The sequence below is a fragment of the Stigmatopora argus genome, chromosome 1 (genome assembly GCF_051989625.1).
Source record: "Stigmatopora argus isolate UIUO_Sarg chromosome 1, RoL_Sarg_1.0, whole genome shotgun sequence".
NCBI lineage: Eukaryota > Metazoa > Chordata > Actinopteri > Syngnathiformes > Syngnathidae > Stigmatopora > Stigmatopora argus.
Window position 1 is genome coordinate 24,542,915 of NC_135387.1, and position 17,230 is coordinate 24,560,144.

At 42.3% G+C, this 17,230-nt stretch overlaps 2 protein-coding genes across 2 annotated transcripts; one reads left to right on the top strand and one right to left on the bottom strand.

Moving 5' to 3' along the window:
• Positions 1 to 2,280: 2,280 nt before the first annotated feature.
• Positions 2,281 to 9,504, top strand: pmelb (premelanosome protein b). Its single transcript, XM_077607970.1, has 11 exons — positions 2,281 to 2,341; positions 3,340 to 3,489; positions 3,618 to 3,746; positions 3,887 to 4,048; positions 4,321 to 4,653; positions 5,676 to 5,888; positions 5,986 to 6,123; positions 6,207 to 6,309; positions 7,407 to 7,612; positions 7,689 to 7,779; positions 9,096 to 9,504. Exons 1-11 carry the CDS (start codon positions 2,281 to 2,283, stop codon positions 9,262 to 9,264), a joined length of 1,755 nt encoding a protein of 584 aa, XP_077464096.1. The 3' UTR covers positions 9,265 to 9,504.
• A 614-nt stretch (positions 9,505 to 10,118) lies between these two features.
• Positions 10,119 to 13,176, bottom strand: LOC144083238 (tubulin alpha-1B chain). Its single transcript, XM_077610876.1, has 4 exons — positions 13,018 to 13,176; positions 11,568 to 11,790; positions 11,344 to 11,492; positions 10,119 to 11,243 (listed from the first exon to the last, which is right to left on the bottom strand). Exons 1-4 carry the CDS (start codon positions 13,018 to 13,020, stop codon positions 10,263 to 10,265), a joined length of 1,356 nt encoding a protein of 451 aa, XP_077467002.1. The 5' UTR covers positions 13,021 to 13,176; the 3' UTR covers positions 10,119 to 10,262.
• Between the last annotated feature and the right edge of the window lie 4,054 nt (positions 13,177 to 17,230).

The following is a 17,230-nucleotide window of genomic DNA, read 5'->3' on the forward strand; positions in this document are numbered from 1 at the left end:
TCTTGGATTGAAAGTGCTTGTTTTATATAATTCTGCACATGAGGCTAGCCCAACGTACTTAAACTAATTGACCCTTTTGGATATATTTGAGTATTATAATGGAAGAATTTCAAAAGGGAACACATTAGGTTATTAAAATATACAGGCCTAAATTCTAATAAAATTATGTTTGCACAACACCGATTCATTAATTGACTGCAAATGATTGCTGGTAAGCACTATAGTTCAACCAGATTGGATGTTGAATGAGTTAAAGTAATTTAATAAGTAGCTTTTGACGGTAAATACATTATGCACTCACTCTCTGATCTTGTATGTGGGCAAATATTATGCAAGTTAAAAAAACACTGGTGTATTATTTTGTATGCATCGTAAGAACATGCAACATTTATGACTTAATCTTCCAAAACTGAGCTTTACTCTATTAAAGTCACAATGTTGTGTTTGGCCATCGTACAGTGAATTGTGTTAATATAACGTGACTGATTTAAAAATAATAATAAAAAAATGGTGGTCTGCCCATGAAAGTCAAAACAGCAAAAGGATTGTGGAAATAAATATACAATGGCCTGTCACATTCTCTAATTTAAAAATAATTACACAATTAAAGATCATTTAAAGTGTTTACTTGGTTGTTGAAGCCCACCCTTAATGGGATGGCAGACACCCAACTATTTGTACACAAGCAGGAGGGCCCGGCTTGTTTAGAACCAAAAGACAATTGTTGCGCTATTAAAAAAAATATCTTTTAAAAAATGGGTGTTTAACGAATAAAAGATTGAGTTTACACACTTAGAGAAGGTGAAGAAATGAAATCATTTAGAATCTATTAGGATCCGACAGCCGTTTCTGGCCACAATAAAAAAAAATCAACTCTCTACGTTGCACGGTTTGGACAAATGTAGCTAGATAATCTTAACATACACACACACACACTCACATACCCATAAATCATGCTTTATAAGGATTATAGACAACACATTGAGTCTATTTCCTGTAATTTATCTCTTTCAGGGCAGAATTAACAGCGACTACTGCACTTTTTGTCTTGCGTAACCATTTGGATACTGAGGTTGATTTTTTTTTCATTCTGCGTGATTCGTAAATTGAGAATTTGATGCTTTAATTTAGTGATTGAAAATTCCAAGTTTCTATGAATGCCGACATTGTCCTTTTGCCGTTTTATGAAAGGACATGTTAGTGTTACGTGCATGATAGTAGTACAAAAACTCTTAGAACAAAGTGACTTTAGAATTGGCGGCCTGGAAGGACAAAGCCGGATGAATTTAGGGAGTCACAAGTGCTTCCATAATCCTCCTTAATGTTGCATTCCTTCCATTTTTTAAAGCAAATCGCAGCCTTGCAGTTGCATGTGTGATCCATTGTTCTAGTAACATACAAACAAAACAAAAAAACGCTGTTTCTTCTTTAATATACTGCATCTTAAGACACGTTAGCAGCTGTCTTTAGATTTCAAGCTTTGGTGTGAAACGCAACTCCGACACGAGGAATTCAGCATCACGTCATACTATTATCATATTATCTACGATCCCCACTTTCCAAATGGAGTCAGGTGGCTTGAGATTTAATGCAGCACTTGTGTGGCATTTCCAAAGCACATGAGTTCTTGAATTGGTACTAATACCCCTAATTCAAGATATCTGATGATCTGCTAGCAGGTTTCCTTCAAAGCCATACTTTTAAGGCTTGCATTCATGCACAAATACAATCATGTATTTATACATCTTCTCCCCATGCCAATGTGGGTTTTCTCCGGGTGCTCCCGCTTCCTCCCACATCGTAAAAGCATGCATAGCAGACTATTGAACACTTTCCCTGAAATTCTCCCTTAGTATGAATTGAAACGTGAATGGATGCCATCTCATTGTGCCCCGCGATTAACCGGCAACCAATTCAGGGTGTCCCCCGTTGACAGGGATAGGCTCCAGCACCCCCACAACTCTTGTGAGAATAGGCGGTAGGGGAAATGAATGAATACTGCCATGTTGCAAGAGTACCCGCGATTTAACATACTACTAGAGAAGTCGTCAAGTTCATGCGTGAAGACAGCCTAAATCTTTGTCCACGTGATCGTGCTACATGTGCAAATTTTTGCGTGTTCTCAAAACTGCACAATCAATCCAGATACCCCTCTTACCGCGTGTGTGCCTGTGTGTGTGTGCGTGTGCTCATGCAGGGAGTCCTGACACAGGAGGGAGTTTATAAAGCCTTTCTCCTGTTGCCAGCTGCCCACTAAAGGGATATTTGGCAAGAAGGAAGATGATGGAGAGGTCCCTCGTGCTGCTTTCACTGCTGCTGGTTGCTTCTCACACTGTGGCAAGTAAGTAGAAAAGATGCATTTTCAAAATGATATTATAAATATGATATATGATATTTGAGATTTATATTTAATATGATATATTATATATATAACATATTTTAATCAATAACATAAGTTAGGGAAATGATGTGATGAATTAATTCACAGTATTTTCGTATATAACCGGCACCAAGATTTAATGATTAAAATATAAAAAATTGTAAAAAAATATATATATATTATTTGCAGAAAACTATGGACAATTTAGTTTTTTTATTGAAAATTCAACCCTGTGACTTTTTAATCTGCATTCAAATTAAACACAGCTGAGTGTCACATGAGAAGGATTGAGGGATGTGAGGGCACTTTCAGGCACTATTAAACAGATTTATGTCTATTATTATAAAAAAAACATTATAACAGAGATATTGGGTGAGATTAGACTGTTGATAATAGTTGCCCACTGTAAAATTGTGTGGTAGACAAGTCTAGCTCATATTTAGTTATTCTTCCGCCACCAAATCAAGCAAAAAACTAAACATATGTTTTGAAATGTTGTATTGCATAGTGATGTCTCGCACCAAGTTATCCAAGGTAATGTTTGGTCAGACTTTGAACTATAACCTTTCTGGGGTTTAGTAAAGTTCCATTCCTAAACAAAATATTTCCCTTTTGTTTTTTGTTTTTTTTTATATTGATTTTAGAGCCCAAAAATCGCTTCACTCGCCATCAGTTCTGGAACACCATAAGAATGTGAAAATCCGTGCTGAAATTGGCAAGCGGAAGCCACTCTCCTTTACTTCGCTTGCTACTTGAACTCAGCACTGAAGTAAAAAAAAGAATAATAATAATTAAATTGGGGTGAACCTACTTCGTGGTTTTTCGTTTATCCCGGCCATGTCTGGTCTACATCAACCGCAATAAACGAGGGATTACTGTATATGTTTTTTTTTTACTGACCGGAGAGCATTCTGGGTTGTTTTGTCCATGAAATTTCAATGTTCTATCTGGGCTTTGGACAGGTGGAAAAGTGACGTTCAACGTCGCCAACGATTCCCCGACCCTGACCGGAGCCAAAGTGACTTTCACCATCGACTTGGAATTCCCACACACCCAAAAAGTACACGCTGACGGTGATGTGGTTTGGGCACAGGACTGCGTCGTCAATGGTAACACATGAATGTACATGCCCGATACTTACACACACCATTTTTTGCTGTGGATTTTCGGTCCTTTATACAAAGAAATAAGTCTCGACCAATATCTGAACTCCTCACGCATTCGTTTCCTCGTCCAGGAACCAAATATTCGGCATCACAGCAAGTTTTCCCTACTCGGAAGACAGACTGGGAAGCGTTTTTTCCCGATGGGACGCCAATCAAGAAGGACAAAAAGCCCAACTATGTGTTTGTCTGGAAGACTTGGGGTAACTCAAGTCTTTTTCTTACTACTATTATATAGTTCACATGCGGTAGTAGGGTGTCAGTGGTGTTTTGGAAAGGTCACTTACTAATCAAGCCATGCTTTTATGGATGAAAAACAAAACAAATGATGCAATCTGGGCAGGTCAATACTGGCAAGTAGCAGACGGTCCTTCGTCCAGCCTGACCATCAACACAGCCGACATCCCACTGGGCTCTTACTCCATGGACATTGTCATCTACCACTACCGGAGCAAAGAGAAGTTCATTCCTCTGGGTTATGCCTCCTCTCAGTTCTCCATCACTGGTAGGAAAGTCAAATGGATTATGATTCTCTTTTTTCAAAAAATCATTTTTGCATTTCTTTCAGTTTCTTTGTGCATGGGGGAAAAACATTTTCCATTTTAAAAGGCACCGATTATTTGTGGATTTTCAATTTGTGGTTGTACCCCATTAATCTGAGAGGCCGGACTGTAATCGTGGTCCATTGCTTGCATGCATGTTTTCATTCGGGTATTTTGAATGAGCATCCCCCTACGAGGGGAGTAATACATTATCATTCTTATTTCCACTCCACAGATCAAATCCCATTTGCTGTCTCGCTGGACCAAGTGGACGACGTCCTGGCCAGTGACCTGAGCTTTGTCCTGAACAGGGCCATCGCCTTTAGCGTTAGCCTGCACGACCCCAGCCAGTTCCTGAGCCAAGCCGACATCACCTTCAACTGGGACTTTGGGGACGGCAGCGGGGCCCTGATATCCAGAGAACTGACCGTCACTCACACTTACGTCGCCTCCGGCTCGTTCAGGCCTCGGGTGGTGGTTCAGGCGGTGATCCCAGACGAGACTTGCAAGCCTCCGGTGGAGAGCACAACCAAAACCGCTGGGATACCCACTCACAGGGAAACCTTGGGTACGCCGTTGTCTGTACAGTGGTACCTCGACATACGATCGTAATCCGTTCCGAGACTGAGATCGTATGTCGAGCTTTTCGTAACTCGAGCGAACGTTTCCCATTGAAATGAATTGAAAACAAATTATTTTGTTCCAACCCTCAGAAAAAACACCAAAAACAGGATATTGGATTGGAAAACTTTTTTTTATTTCTTCTAATTCGCCATATATTGACAAAGTAATAAATAACGAGTGGTTTAATAGTAATAAAATGTGTTTAATAGAAGTAAAATTAGACACCTTTCGCGGAGGGTAGAGACAACAAAACACACGGAGGCGGAGGGGGGGGCTGTTCGGGGGACTTTATCCACGGCACTCGTAAACGAACAAACAAATTTAAATTAACTTGGATAAATATATACAGACACACTCAAACATACGTTTAATGTAACTTTACACAAAACTGAATTCTAATTTTGTTTTAATCTTTTGTTACCTTCGTTTTCCGGGTTAGCGGTTTGCCACGCCTCCACCCTCACGTTCGCTATTGATGGACTATTTGCTCTTGTATTTCCTTCAAAATATTCCGAAAATGATGCACACAAATGTCCTCACAATAGGATAACGCACGACCACTTGCCAACAAGAAATAATCTTGAATGAGCTATCGCGGGTGCCATTGCCTATGGGTGTTGTGTGCACGAGTATACTTGATTACCCAGAAAGCCCTCTTTTTGCCCACGCATGCACGTTGTGCGTTTCCTGGTCGAAACTCGTCAGAATAAATCGTTCAGTCCTCGTAGATATAGTAGTTATACACGAAAGAGATGCGGCAAAAAAGACAGTTTGCTACAATGATAAACAGCCTCTCATGTCATGGCCACCTGGATTGGTCGCATCTCAAAAATTTGATCGTATCGCGGGCAAATTATTCGATCGAAATTTTCGTCGTACCACGAGGTACCACTGTATACATGACGAACTGACGTGAATATGGATTCAGCTAACGTCATGAATCATGTCCATCCCGTCCTGCCATAGCTTCTCTGGTCCCTCCTCTGACTTCCGGCAAAGTAACTGGCGTGAAAGGCAACGCGTTTTCCGACACGGAGGAGGACAACGGCGAAGACGAGAACTCGAGTGCTCAACCTGCCCAGGAAGGGGCTCCGGCAGCCAAGACTCCCCTCCCTGCCATTTATGACCCTGCCTCCAACACCTTGAGCAAAGAGGCAGGCACTGATACAGCAACGGAAGGTAAAGATGGCGGCAGACATTTTCATGTGGTCGTGTAAAATCAAGGATGGGGACTGAGGTTGACCATTTTGATGGAGTCAAAATGTTCCTTCTGCAGTTCTAAAGCGGCCCTGGGGACCGAGAGGTCAAGGTGCCGCGGTCCTCGTCGCCAAAAGGGAAATAAAGGCCAACCTGACTGATGATGACTGCGTCACATATCGATATGGCTCCTACTGCGCGGACATTAAAGTGGTTGGTGGGTTGTTCATCGTTGCGGACATATTAAAGCTCTCCTAAAATGATCATTTTGTCTTTACGTTGTTTTCTTTACTTTTTCAGAGGCTATTGAGAGAGTCGAAATTGTACAAATGGACAACAGTGTCGTGGAAACACCAGGAATAAATCACAATGCCATTGATCTCACTGTAACCTGCCAGGGAAGGTGAATAGAATTTCTGTCTAGAACCCTTCCACTTCATTAAAAATCCATGCATCCATTTTTCATATCTCTGGGCACAGCCAATCAAAACACAGGCAGCGTATTCCAATGCGCAAGCAAGTTACAACCATTGATACTCAATCATAGAACAGTAATCCCTCGATTATCACGGTTAATGTAGACCAGACATGGCCACGATAAAAGAAAAACCGCGAAGTAGGGTCACCCCTATTTAAAAATATATATATTTTTTTTTTTACTTCAGTGCTGAGTCCTGGTAGCAAGCAGAGGACAGGGGAGTGGCTTCCGCTTGCGAGTTTCAGCGTGGATTTTCACATTGTTATGAACTTATGTAAAAATATTTAATAAAAAAAATTCCCCCCAGAAAAAAATCTGCGATGTAGTGAAGCCGCGAAAGTTGAAGCCGCGATATTCGAGGGATTACTGTAGTATATGGTATTAGTAATATTAGGGGTGACCCTACTTTGATGATTTTCCATTATCACGACCATGTCTGGTCTACCTTATCCGCGAAATTCGAGGGATTACTGTATCCCTCTCATCTCATCTCATTTTCTGAACCGCTTTATCCTCATTAGAGTCACGGGGGGTGCTGGAGCCTATCGCAGCTGACTTCGGGCCAGAGGCAGGGGACACCCTGAATCGGTGGCCAACCGATCGCAGGGCACAAGGAGACAAACGACAACCATGCACACTCCCACCCATACCTAGGAGTAATTTAGAGTGTTCAATCAGCCTACCATGCATGTCTTTGGAATGTGGGAGGAAACCGGAGTACCCGGAGGAAACCCACGCAGGCCCGGGGAGAACATGCAAACTCCACACAGGTGGACATGACCTGGATTTGAACCCAGGACCCCAGAGCTGTTAGGCCCACGCGCTAACCATGCCGGATTACTGTATATTAGACTGAATGCACAATTTAAAGATTTCAATTAAGATACCATGCAAACCTTTAGAATGTGGGCGACTACCCAGAGTAAAACCACGCGAGCATGGGGAGAACACAAACAATTCACATTTGTTTTTTTTAATATGAAATTGACTTAATAACTGAGGTGTCTCTCTCGCTCACCCAGCTTCCCTAAACAGGTGTGCAGCGTGATTCTGGATGCAGAGTGCTTGAAGCCCCTTCACGCTTCATGCAACATGGTGGAGCCCTCCAAAGAGTGCCAGATGGTGTTGCACCACTTCTTCAACAGCTCGGGGGTCTACTGCATCAACGTGTCCATGGCCAATGACGTTAGCTTGGCCGTGACGAGCGCCAAAGTCAACATTGACATGAGTAAGTAGTTCTATGAGCGCGGTGGCTCAATGTCAGTCTTTCTTGAAAATTCACACAACCCCTGTTTTTGTTTCAGGCTCTGGGCTGGCGACCTCCAGCGTTGTCGCTACTGTGATGGGTGTCATTCTGCTCGTTTTGTGTATCGCAGTGGTGGCCTTTTCTTACAAGTAAATGACGTTTTATTCTTTTTTATCTACACAAACGGGATTGTGGGAAATTGTAGTTTAAGTTGTAAACGTTTTTTTTCTTAGTAAGGGAAATTTCTTTTATTCATTTGTTTTTCATTTAAAAAGGAAAAAAAATATTTTTAAATTATATTCAATGTTAAAGTGGAAAACAGAAAATATTTTCATGTATCTAGATTTTACAAAATGCTTTTTCAACTAAAAACACAAAAAGAAAAAAATGGCTTAAAAATTGCAATTATTGATTTACATAATGGGGAAAATCACGAAATATAATATACATCTATAATCTTCATTTGAATTTAATCCTAAAACAGAAAGTCGGCACTCATGATTTAATTTCTCGGGCCGCACAAAATGATGCGCCGGGCCAGATTTGGCTCCCGGGCCGCCACTTTGACACCTGTGTTGTAGTTGGTGGATGGCAAATTAAAAAATATATATTCTGGTTTTCCTGCATGAAATAGTATATTAGGTAGGCACCAGAAAGTCTGATCACTGAATGAGTTTACACAATTTAGGTTCTTCTCGCAAAATGATGAATTCAATTTTGTAATATTCCAAACTAATCGTGCTATTCATACACATTTGATCCATTAGATTAGCCACATGCCCCAAAACTGCATTATTTCAGCAGTCCAGCAGGGTGTGCCTACACACTATAGTTACACTAAATAAGCATCGCTGGTGGTTTGTTTTGAGGGGGTCCATTTCTGAACCCCTTTACCCTCAATAAGGCCACGGAGGGTGCTGGAGCCTATCCCAGCTGTCTTCGGGCCAGAGGTGGGGGACACCCTGAATTGGTGGCCAGCCAATCACAGGGCACAAGGAGACAAAAAAAACATTCACACTCACCCATACCCAGGAGCCAATTAGGCTAGTATGCATGTCTTTGGAATGTGGGAAGAAACCGGAATACCTGGAGAAAACCCACGCAGGCCTGGGGAGAAGATACAAACTCCACACAGGTGGACCGACCTGGATTTGAACCCAGGTCCCCACCCTGAGGCCGACGTGCTATCCACTCACCCACCGGGTCTCCAGAGTCCATTTAAAGATCAATTTTAATGCATAACCAAATGAAACATTGGAACATTGAACAGAAAATATTCTACAATTTCACTTTTCACACAAAAGAAATTGGAAAAGCAAACGCATGATTGTTTAGCAAAAGCAGACACAACATAGGGGACTGCAAAGTAGCTTTACGGTACAGTACATATGTATGCCTTAAATAGTGAATACGACTTCTATTTCAAGTTTCACAGTACTGATGATATATGTATGTTACTTAACAGACGCCTGAAGTCCTACCACCATCTGAAGGAGGACATCAGGGCGGCCGAGGACCTTCAAGCTGACTGGGGTCCTAGTGGTTCCAGTTCCAAGACATCCATGCTGTGGAAGTTCCTCAACAGGCGAGGAGTAGTTGACCAACGCCCCCTGTTGCAGGACAGAGTAGTGTAAGGGAGACCCCAGATTGCACCCGCATATCACATTCGGTCCCTCTTTTTTATACTTTTTTTAAAGACATTTAAAAAACAAAAAAACAAACTTAAATTTATGTATCAACTATATGTAAATCAAACTATGTAGCTGAATCATACCTGATTTATGTATCTGATCAACAAATTTTGGTGCAGTTATCAAATCAAACCATTGAATCAATACCACGTTCGTGTTTTCCATTAAACTTTGCTTGATGCATTTATGGCCATTTTCCTTTAAACTATCACAGTATAATTACCAGGATTGTGTGTGTCTGATTTATACTGACTCGCAAACTTGTCGAAGTGGTATGGTGCGTGTTGGCCAGCAGAAGAAGCAATTGGCTTCAAGTTCACCATATAGCTGTCCCACCACCAAGTATCGCATATATATATATATATATATATATATATATATATATATATATATATATATATAAATATATATATATATAATTTATATATATATTATTTATATATATATAGTTGTGACGTCATTGTGCCATGGCGGCGTTAACTTGCGTTTATGTCGTGTTTTTATGCGCATATAAGCCGTACCCTCGATTCAGTCATCATTTTTTTGTCTGACAAAAGCGCCTTATATTTCCTGAATACGAGATGAATAAATTATCTAATCTAATATATATACATATGTATATATATACACATATTTTATATATATATATATGCACTTTGTTCTAACCGAAGGGGAGCAATTTTTCCCCTTTCCTCTTTCCACCTACATTTTACAGAGATAGACTACCACATGCGGTACTCAAATGTTTGTGTATTAACATGCACTGGTAATGCGTAAAACGAAACAGGACAACTTCACTTGTTACAGGAGTTTTATTTGGAGTCAAGTTGAACATTTGTAACAATTTCAAACAGCCAATTTGGCAACTGACTGACCGACACTTGTCTGGAATGCCTACAAGAACAAATAAGAAACTCAGATTTCCTGTTTGCTTGTGCCTTTTAATATTCTTCTCCTTCCTCCTCTCCTTCGCCCTCAATGGAATCCACTCCAACCTCCTCATAATCCTTCTCCAGGGCGGCCATGTCTTCTCTGGCCTCGGAGAACTCGCCCTCCTCCATGCCCTCGCCGACGTACCAGTGAACGAAGGCGCGCTTGGCGTACATCAGGTCGAACTTGTGGTCCAGGCGGGCCCAGGCCTCGGCGATGGCGGTGGTGTTGCTCAGCATGCACACGGCCCTCTGAACCTTGGCCAGGTCACCACCCGGAACCACGGTAGGAGGCTGGTAGTTGATGCCCACCTTGAAGCCGGTGGGGCACCAGTCCACGAACTGGATGGTGCGCTTGGTTTTGATGGTGGCGATGGCGGCGTTGACATCTTTGGGCACCACGTCGCCACGGAAGAGCAAGCAGCAGGCCATGTACTTGCCGTGACGAGGGTCACATTTGACCATCTGATTGGCTGGCTCGAAGCAGGCGTTGGTGATCTCCGCCACGGAGAGCTGCTCGTGGTAAGCCTTCTCGGCCGAAATGACAGGGGCGTAGGTGGCCAGGGGGAAGTGGATGCGGGGGTAGGGCACCAAGTTGGTCTGGAACTCCGTCAGATCCACGTTGAGGGCGCCGTCGAAGCGCAGGGAGGCCGTGATGGAGGACACGATCTGGCTGATCAGCCTGTTCAGGTTGGTGTAAGTAGGGCGCTCGATGTCGAGGTTCCTGCGGCAGATGTCGTAGATGGCCTCGTTGTCCACCATGAAGGCGCAGTCGGAGTGCTCTAGGGTGGTGTGAGTGGTCAAGATGGAATTATAGGGCTCCACCACGGCGGTGGACACTTGGGGGGCGGGGTAGATGGAGAACTCCAGTTTGGACTTCTTGCCGTAGTCCACTGACAGACGCTCCATCAGCAGGGAGGTGAAACCTGAACCGGTGCCGCCTCCGAAACTGTGGAACACCAAGAAACCCTGCAGGCCTGTGCACTGATCGGCCTGAAGACACAAAGAACATTAGCACAACATTTTTGGTCCCTCAGGGCAAAAGCATGACCGTAATTTGTAGAATCGGTAAAAAACGGATACCGATACCTACCAATTTACGGATCCTATCCAGCACCAGGTCAATGATTTCTTTGCCAATGGTGTAGTGTCCACGCGCATAGTTGTTGGCGGCGTCCTCCTTGCCAGTGATCAGCTGCTCGGGGTGGAAGAGCTGGCGGTAGGTTCCAGTGCGCACCTCATCTGAGGAGATTACATAGAAATTAGCCATACCGGGTCCAGAAATAACTAAATTTCATCTAGGAATGATCATTTTACCAATGACGGTGGGCTCCAGGTCCACAAAGACGGCTCTGGGGACGTGTTTTCCAGCCCCAGTTTCACTGAAGAAGGTGTTGAAGGAATCATCTCCACCTCCAAGTGTCTTGTCGCTGGGCATCTGCCCGTCTGGCTGGATGCCGTGCTCCAGGCAGTACAGTTCCCAGCATGCATTGCCGATCTGGACGCCAGCCTGACCAACGTGGATGGAGATACACTCGCGCTGTGTGGGAAAGAATGTTTCCGTTAACCCAAATGTCGTTTATTTAAAACATCCCTCTTCTACCTAAAACAAAGCCAACCTGCACTCATTCACTGGCAGCCCACGCAGATGTGAATCATCCCAAGATTATGCGCTTTGGTAGTTAGCAAAAGAATAAATTAAATATTAAAAACACCAATTGACATGAATATCCATTTTAACCGGGAGGAGCTGTCAGGGGATAATCGCTGCCAACCCTCCACGTCAAAAGAATTGGCTGCCTATTTCAATCAATTGCAGCCAGTGTTGAAATGTTCTACTGCGTCCCCTGTCGTTTGCTACACGCATTGCAGCATGAGACACCACCCTGCAGCATGAAAAACCACAGTGGACACAATAACTTAACCCCTCCCCATCCATGCAGGGGTAAAACACTCTTTTGTTCGTCCATTTTTCTTTTTTTGTACCCCATCGCTTGTCTTTCATGGGACACTTTCCTCTTTCGGCAAGGAAATGCAAATGAGACGCGCATGCGCGTTGCAGGCTCTCGTTCTGGAATATTCCACTTGCTCTCCTCCACCGAGGATGCACAATTACGTCGTTGTACAGTAAACGAAACAAAAAAAACTAAAGGGAGGGGCGAACTTGAAATTTAATGTCAAGGTTAATTTACGTAATGGAAATTCCATAACGTCAAAATGCATGGCAATCAGATTAAATCTATTTGAGAAAAAAAAAACATCCAGTTTATTCGACGTGTTTTACTCATCCCTGCTTAAAACCTATACAACAAAGCTTAAATTAATTAAAAAAATTAAAACATTAAATTAATAATGAGCCCAACAATTAATTATTCATCCATCCATCCCCACCCAGCCAAGCCCTTCCCTGCCTCCCAACATCGTATGCGGGGTGCCAGATTCATCTTCTAACATTTCAACATTTATTATTTTAAAAAAAACACACATTAACATTATTTTAATTAAACCAGGACGCCTACTTTGAGCTTCTCTCCGCATCTCATTCATTGTTCTCTCCCACGCGCACGCGCACGCACAGCATCACAACCTGCTTCACCTGAAATTAAGAAGCATTCATACCCCCATTTATTAAAAAAATCAACCCAAATATTACATTTATCCACGACTACAGAAGGTCAGTCAAGATAAGGACGTCGTGCTCGTTTTTATCCCTGCAACGAAAACACAAGCACCTTAAATATGCACAAAAAATAACCCATGAACTCACCATGTTTTCGTCTAGGGTTCAAAGCAGGAGAGAGGAGGAAGAAAAATATATTTTTGGTCTTTTCGAAGGCCTTTGCGTTGCGTGTTGTACCCAACGGGGTCGATGCAACAACTGCTGAATGAGATGGCGGTGCTTGCACATTTATACAAGCACGGTAGCATTGGGTAGAGCGAAAGGAGCGATTTACCGCCCTCTTTCGGTCACTTGTATATCTCGTCGATGCACAGCTCTGCGTGGCGACAACGAGCAGGGCACAATAACAGAAATTATTGTGTTATATGGCAATATTTTTCAATCAGTCGCACTTACCTATTCAAATTTTTCATTAATTATTGTGTTTTTTAACAACAGATGTGGTGTGATGTGGTGTAATGTGGTTCTTGTCGTGCATGAAATGGACAAAGGCACGCTTGCGATACTTTAGGCGTGGCTTTCAGCCATCAATAAAGCAGCATGGTACAAATTGCATCTATTGTTTCTTATTTCCAAATTAGGATTTTGTGCTAAAAATCCAGGCCTTCGAAAAATGAATAAATAAAATACAAAATAGGTCAATTTCTTCCGCTAAAATCCTTCGATGCAAACAAATGAGTTACAAAGGTGTCTTTGTCTTAATCTTCCTAATTTAACCATTTGTTTATGTCGTTTTTATATAAAAATATTGTTTATGTAACATTCATTTCATGAATATTTTGTTCATTTCTTTCAATGTGTATTCAAATGGGAAGTCTATATAAGGGGAACAGCCATAATAGTGTTGTTGTTAAATAGCCAACCTTATTTGCACAAAATGGAATTTAAATATGCAAATATCTATGTATTTATGTATTTGCAACTAGAGCAAGATTGCACCGGTTCGCCTCCCTGGCCAATCCTCATCTCCCTCTTTTGTGTCCTCGTTTTCTGCAGTGATGTCATGCAGTGGGCCGATCACATGACCTCGCCGCCGCTTAATTACTCACTCTGTGGTTTTGAGGCATTTCTTCACTTTATAATCTTTATGTGAACCCGCCAAAAAGCTACTAAGGATTGTTGTGATGTGTAGCTGTGTTGAATTTCCCCGTAAAGAAGGCCTGCTTAGCAAAGTTTGCTTGACAGAACATTGGTGCAGTCCTTCTGCGACAAACAATGGATCGATGAATGGATGAACGCAGGGATGGATGGATAGATAGACATACAGACAGACAGGAAATAAAGCCTCTGGAGACCATTCATCCTGCTCCTTGTCAGCAGCTGTGGCAAAGGGAGGGTCGGAGCAGCTGCACTCCGAGAGTAGAATGCTGAAAAGATAGGGAGTGGTCCTCTCCTGGCACCAAAGTGCTGCATCGCGTAAAGAGAACACGACACCCTTCCCCAATGACAGAGCATTTTCCATCCCGCATTGGCGCAACCATATTCAAATGGCAATACGGCCCATTTTTGCCTTGCCGCAATTTTTTTTCTTTAAAAAAGAACAAAAACAAGGTTCGGTATGAGAAGTCTGACATTTCTGTATTGTAAATAATATAATATTTGGATCGCAGGGCACAGTTTGAGACTCAAAGCATGGTGGAGGTAAAAATAATTTTAAAAAATAATTAATTAAAATATATATATATTTTTTTCATTTTATTTATTTATTCATTTATTTATTTTTGGCAATTCATCTATACATATTTATATATATATAGATGAATTGTCGAGTCAGTACCATTTATAGTACTGCCCATCCCACAGAATCTAGAACCTTTTTGAGGGAGAGAGCCATAAACAATTCATATTTTCAAATGTTATTGTTTGCGAACCATACTCAGAATTTAAAAGTCAATATACATGAAAATGTGCAATTTTTTTAGTCTTTTTACCATTTTTAAAGGACAAAACGTCTCTGAATTCATTTGACAACATTGTTACGCTATTGCTAATCAATGAGACTATGCATGAAGAAGAGGCTAATGAAAAAATATATATAATTAGCGATTCTAAGCGCCTCAGTGTCGACGTGATGCTCTTATTGGTGCGTTCGGGACCGACGGTTTCCACATTTTAGCTCACAGCTTAGCGGAGAGCTAATATTCACCCTTCAAAAGAGCCACATGTGGCTCTCGAGCCATAGCTCCCCTACCCCTGATCTAGAAGATAAATCTAGAAGCTAGTTTAGCATCAGCAAAAGTCTGCATTATTTGTGTTATAGCATTACTTAAACAAGCTAATCTTTATAAGACGTCTTTAACTATTAAAAAAAAGACTTGACCACGCCCTGTCTTAACTATTCCCCACATTTTATAACATAAACATGCATTTTTCAGTGTAAAACATCAGTGTGAAGAAGCCAAGACGCAGCCTCGGCCTTACACGGCAGCTGCTATTTAAGCCCGGGTCACATGACATCCAGATAAAGGCGGTCTTATGCGGATACTGGGCCTGTATCCAGGCAACGGCGCTATTCATCCCTTAGCAACCGTTAAATCTTGGGAGGCAGAATGGGGGTTGGGCCATCTGTGTCTGTGTATGACTGGACAGAATGACCTCGTTTGTCAGTTAAACCCCCTCGAACACAAAGATTTGGCACAAAATCAGTCTGGGTCGACAAATATATGCGTTGTTTACTCGAAAAATGGATAGGGGGATTATCCACGTACAGCAAACAACGCTTCACCGGTAGCACGCCAACCTTTTCTATGTCTCGTTACTTGGCTCCAACAGCACTTAAGCGCCTTGGCTTTTCATCAAGTGTTGCCAGTTGGAATGGCCGCTAATGTTTTTACTTTTAGGGGATGAACGCTCAACTGGAAAGTCTAATTGATGATACCCAGGCCAGCCAATCACATCTTATGGATGCCATTCTACATATCACTTATAATGTTTGCCTGTGCATTTAGAACTGCCAACACGTAAAAAGTGGTTGTTTCAAAGAAAAATATTCCATTCAGGACTAGTTATTTTCTTAACTAGTGAGGAAATTGTGGGCTTCCAAGAATAAAAAAAATCATCAAATCATTGAGCATTTGCTCTATATTTTTATATAATAATACTAGCATTGATGGAGCACAAGTTTAGCGTTTATTTAGATGTGTTGATAATGCACCCCCAGGTCAATTGTGTACTGTACTAAAGTCCAGCAGAACATTACAGGTTTTGTTGGGTTAGACAATGGGATGTCGTCAGAGATTGGATTAAATGCCTTTATTCTAGTTTTATTGATTTAAGTAATTTACTTTTAAGCCTTTCATTTGCATTTTACTGTTTTTTTGTTTGTCAGTGAGTGTATTGTCAGTGCAGTGGTTCACTTGCCTGATTTTGGTGTAGGCAGGCGGGGCTCGATTCCCGCTAGTGGCGGTATGATTGTGAGTGTGAATGGTCGCCTGTCTGTGTTCACTAAGGCTAACCGGCGACCAGTCTCAGGTGTACCCTGCCTTTTGCCGAAAGTCAGCCTGAATAGGCTCTGGCAAGCCCCGCAATCCTTACGAGGATGCGCGGTGCGGAAGATGAATGAATGAATGTTATGTATGTCAGTGGCGGCCCTGTGGCCAATTAATTGGTTTGCAAGATCCAAGGTTCGATCCCAGGTGCGGACCTTCTCGCGGAGAGTTTGCAAGTTCTCCCCCAGCTTGCATGGGTTTTCTCTGGGTGCTCCGGTTTCCTCCCACATCCCCAAAACATGCAGTCTAGGCTGGTTGGACACTCTAAATTGGTATAAGTATGAGCATGAATAGTGGTTTGTCTTCTTGTGCTTTGTGATTGGTCAGCCCCCAATTCAAGGTGCCCCCTGCCTGGTGCCTGTAGTTAGCTGGGATAGGCTCCAGCACCCCCGAGATACTTGTGAGGATGAAAATGAATGAATAAATGTAGTGGATGAAAATCACACCAAGTATGATACTGTTGTTCTACTGGTGCTGAATTACTAAACTAGTGAAACAAAGAGTGTAAAAAAATTATAGACTGTAAAAATAATGCAAGCTTATTCTAAGTTCTCCTCCCAACTAGAAGACTGTCTGGGCCTGCCTTGTTTGGAGCATCACGCTGATATTACGCAGCATTTTCCTCTCAGTTAGCCATGTTGCTGCACAATGCCGGGTGGGGTCAGGGAGGAGGTTTGTGTGACTTTGGTTGCACTAGCCAATAGGAATTCGCGGATGGTTTTCACGGAATTGATTGACAGGCCACTGGCCAATAGAAAACGGGAAGTCAAAGGGTCCGCGCCACAAATCGCCCAATGGCAGCCCACCAAACC

Bases quoted from the DNA above. Each gene is read 5' to 3' on its own strand.
- pmelb (XM_077607970.1), top strand. From the start codon at position 2,281: ATGATGGAGAGGTCCCTCGTGCTGCTTTCACTGCTGCTGGTTGCTTCT. The intron at 4,049-4,320 runs GTAGGAAAGTCA...TCCACTCCACAG, and splicing joins CTCTCAGTTCTCCATCACTG to ATCAAATCCCATTTGCTGTC. The intron at 7,613-7,688 runs GTAAGTAGTTCT...TTTTTGTTTCAG, and splicing joins CAAAGTCAACATTGACATGA to GCTCTGGGCTGGCGACCTCC.
- LOC144083238 (XM_077610876.1), bottom strand. The intron at 11,493-11,567 runs GTAAAATGATCA...TAATCTCCTCAG, and splicing joins CCTGGAGCCCACCGTCATTG to ATGAGGTGCGCACTGGAACC. The intron at 11,244-11,343 runs GTAGGTATCGGT...TTGTGTCTTCAG, and splicing joins TGGATAGGATCCGTAAATTG to GCCGATCAGTGCACAGGCCT.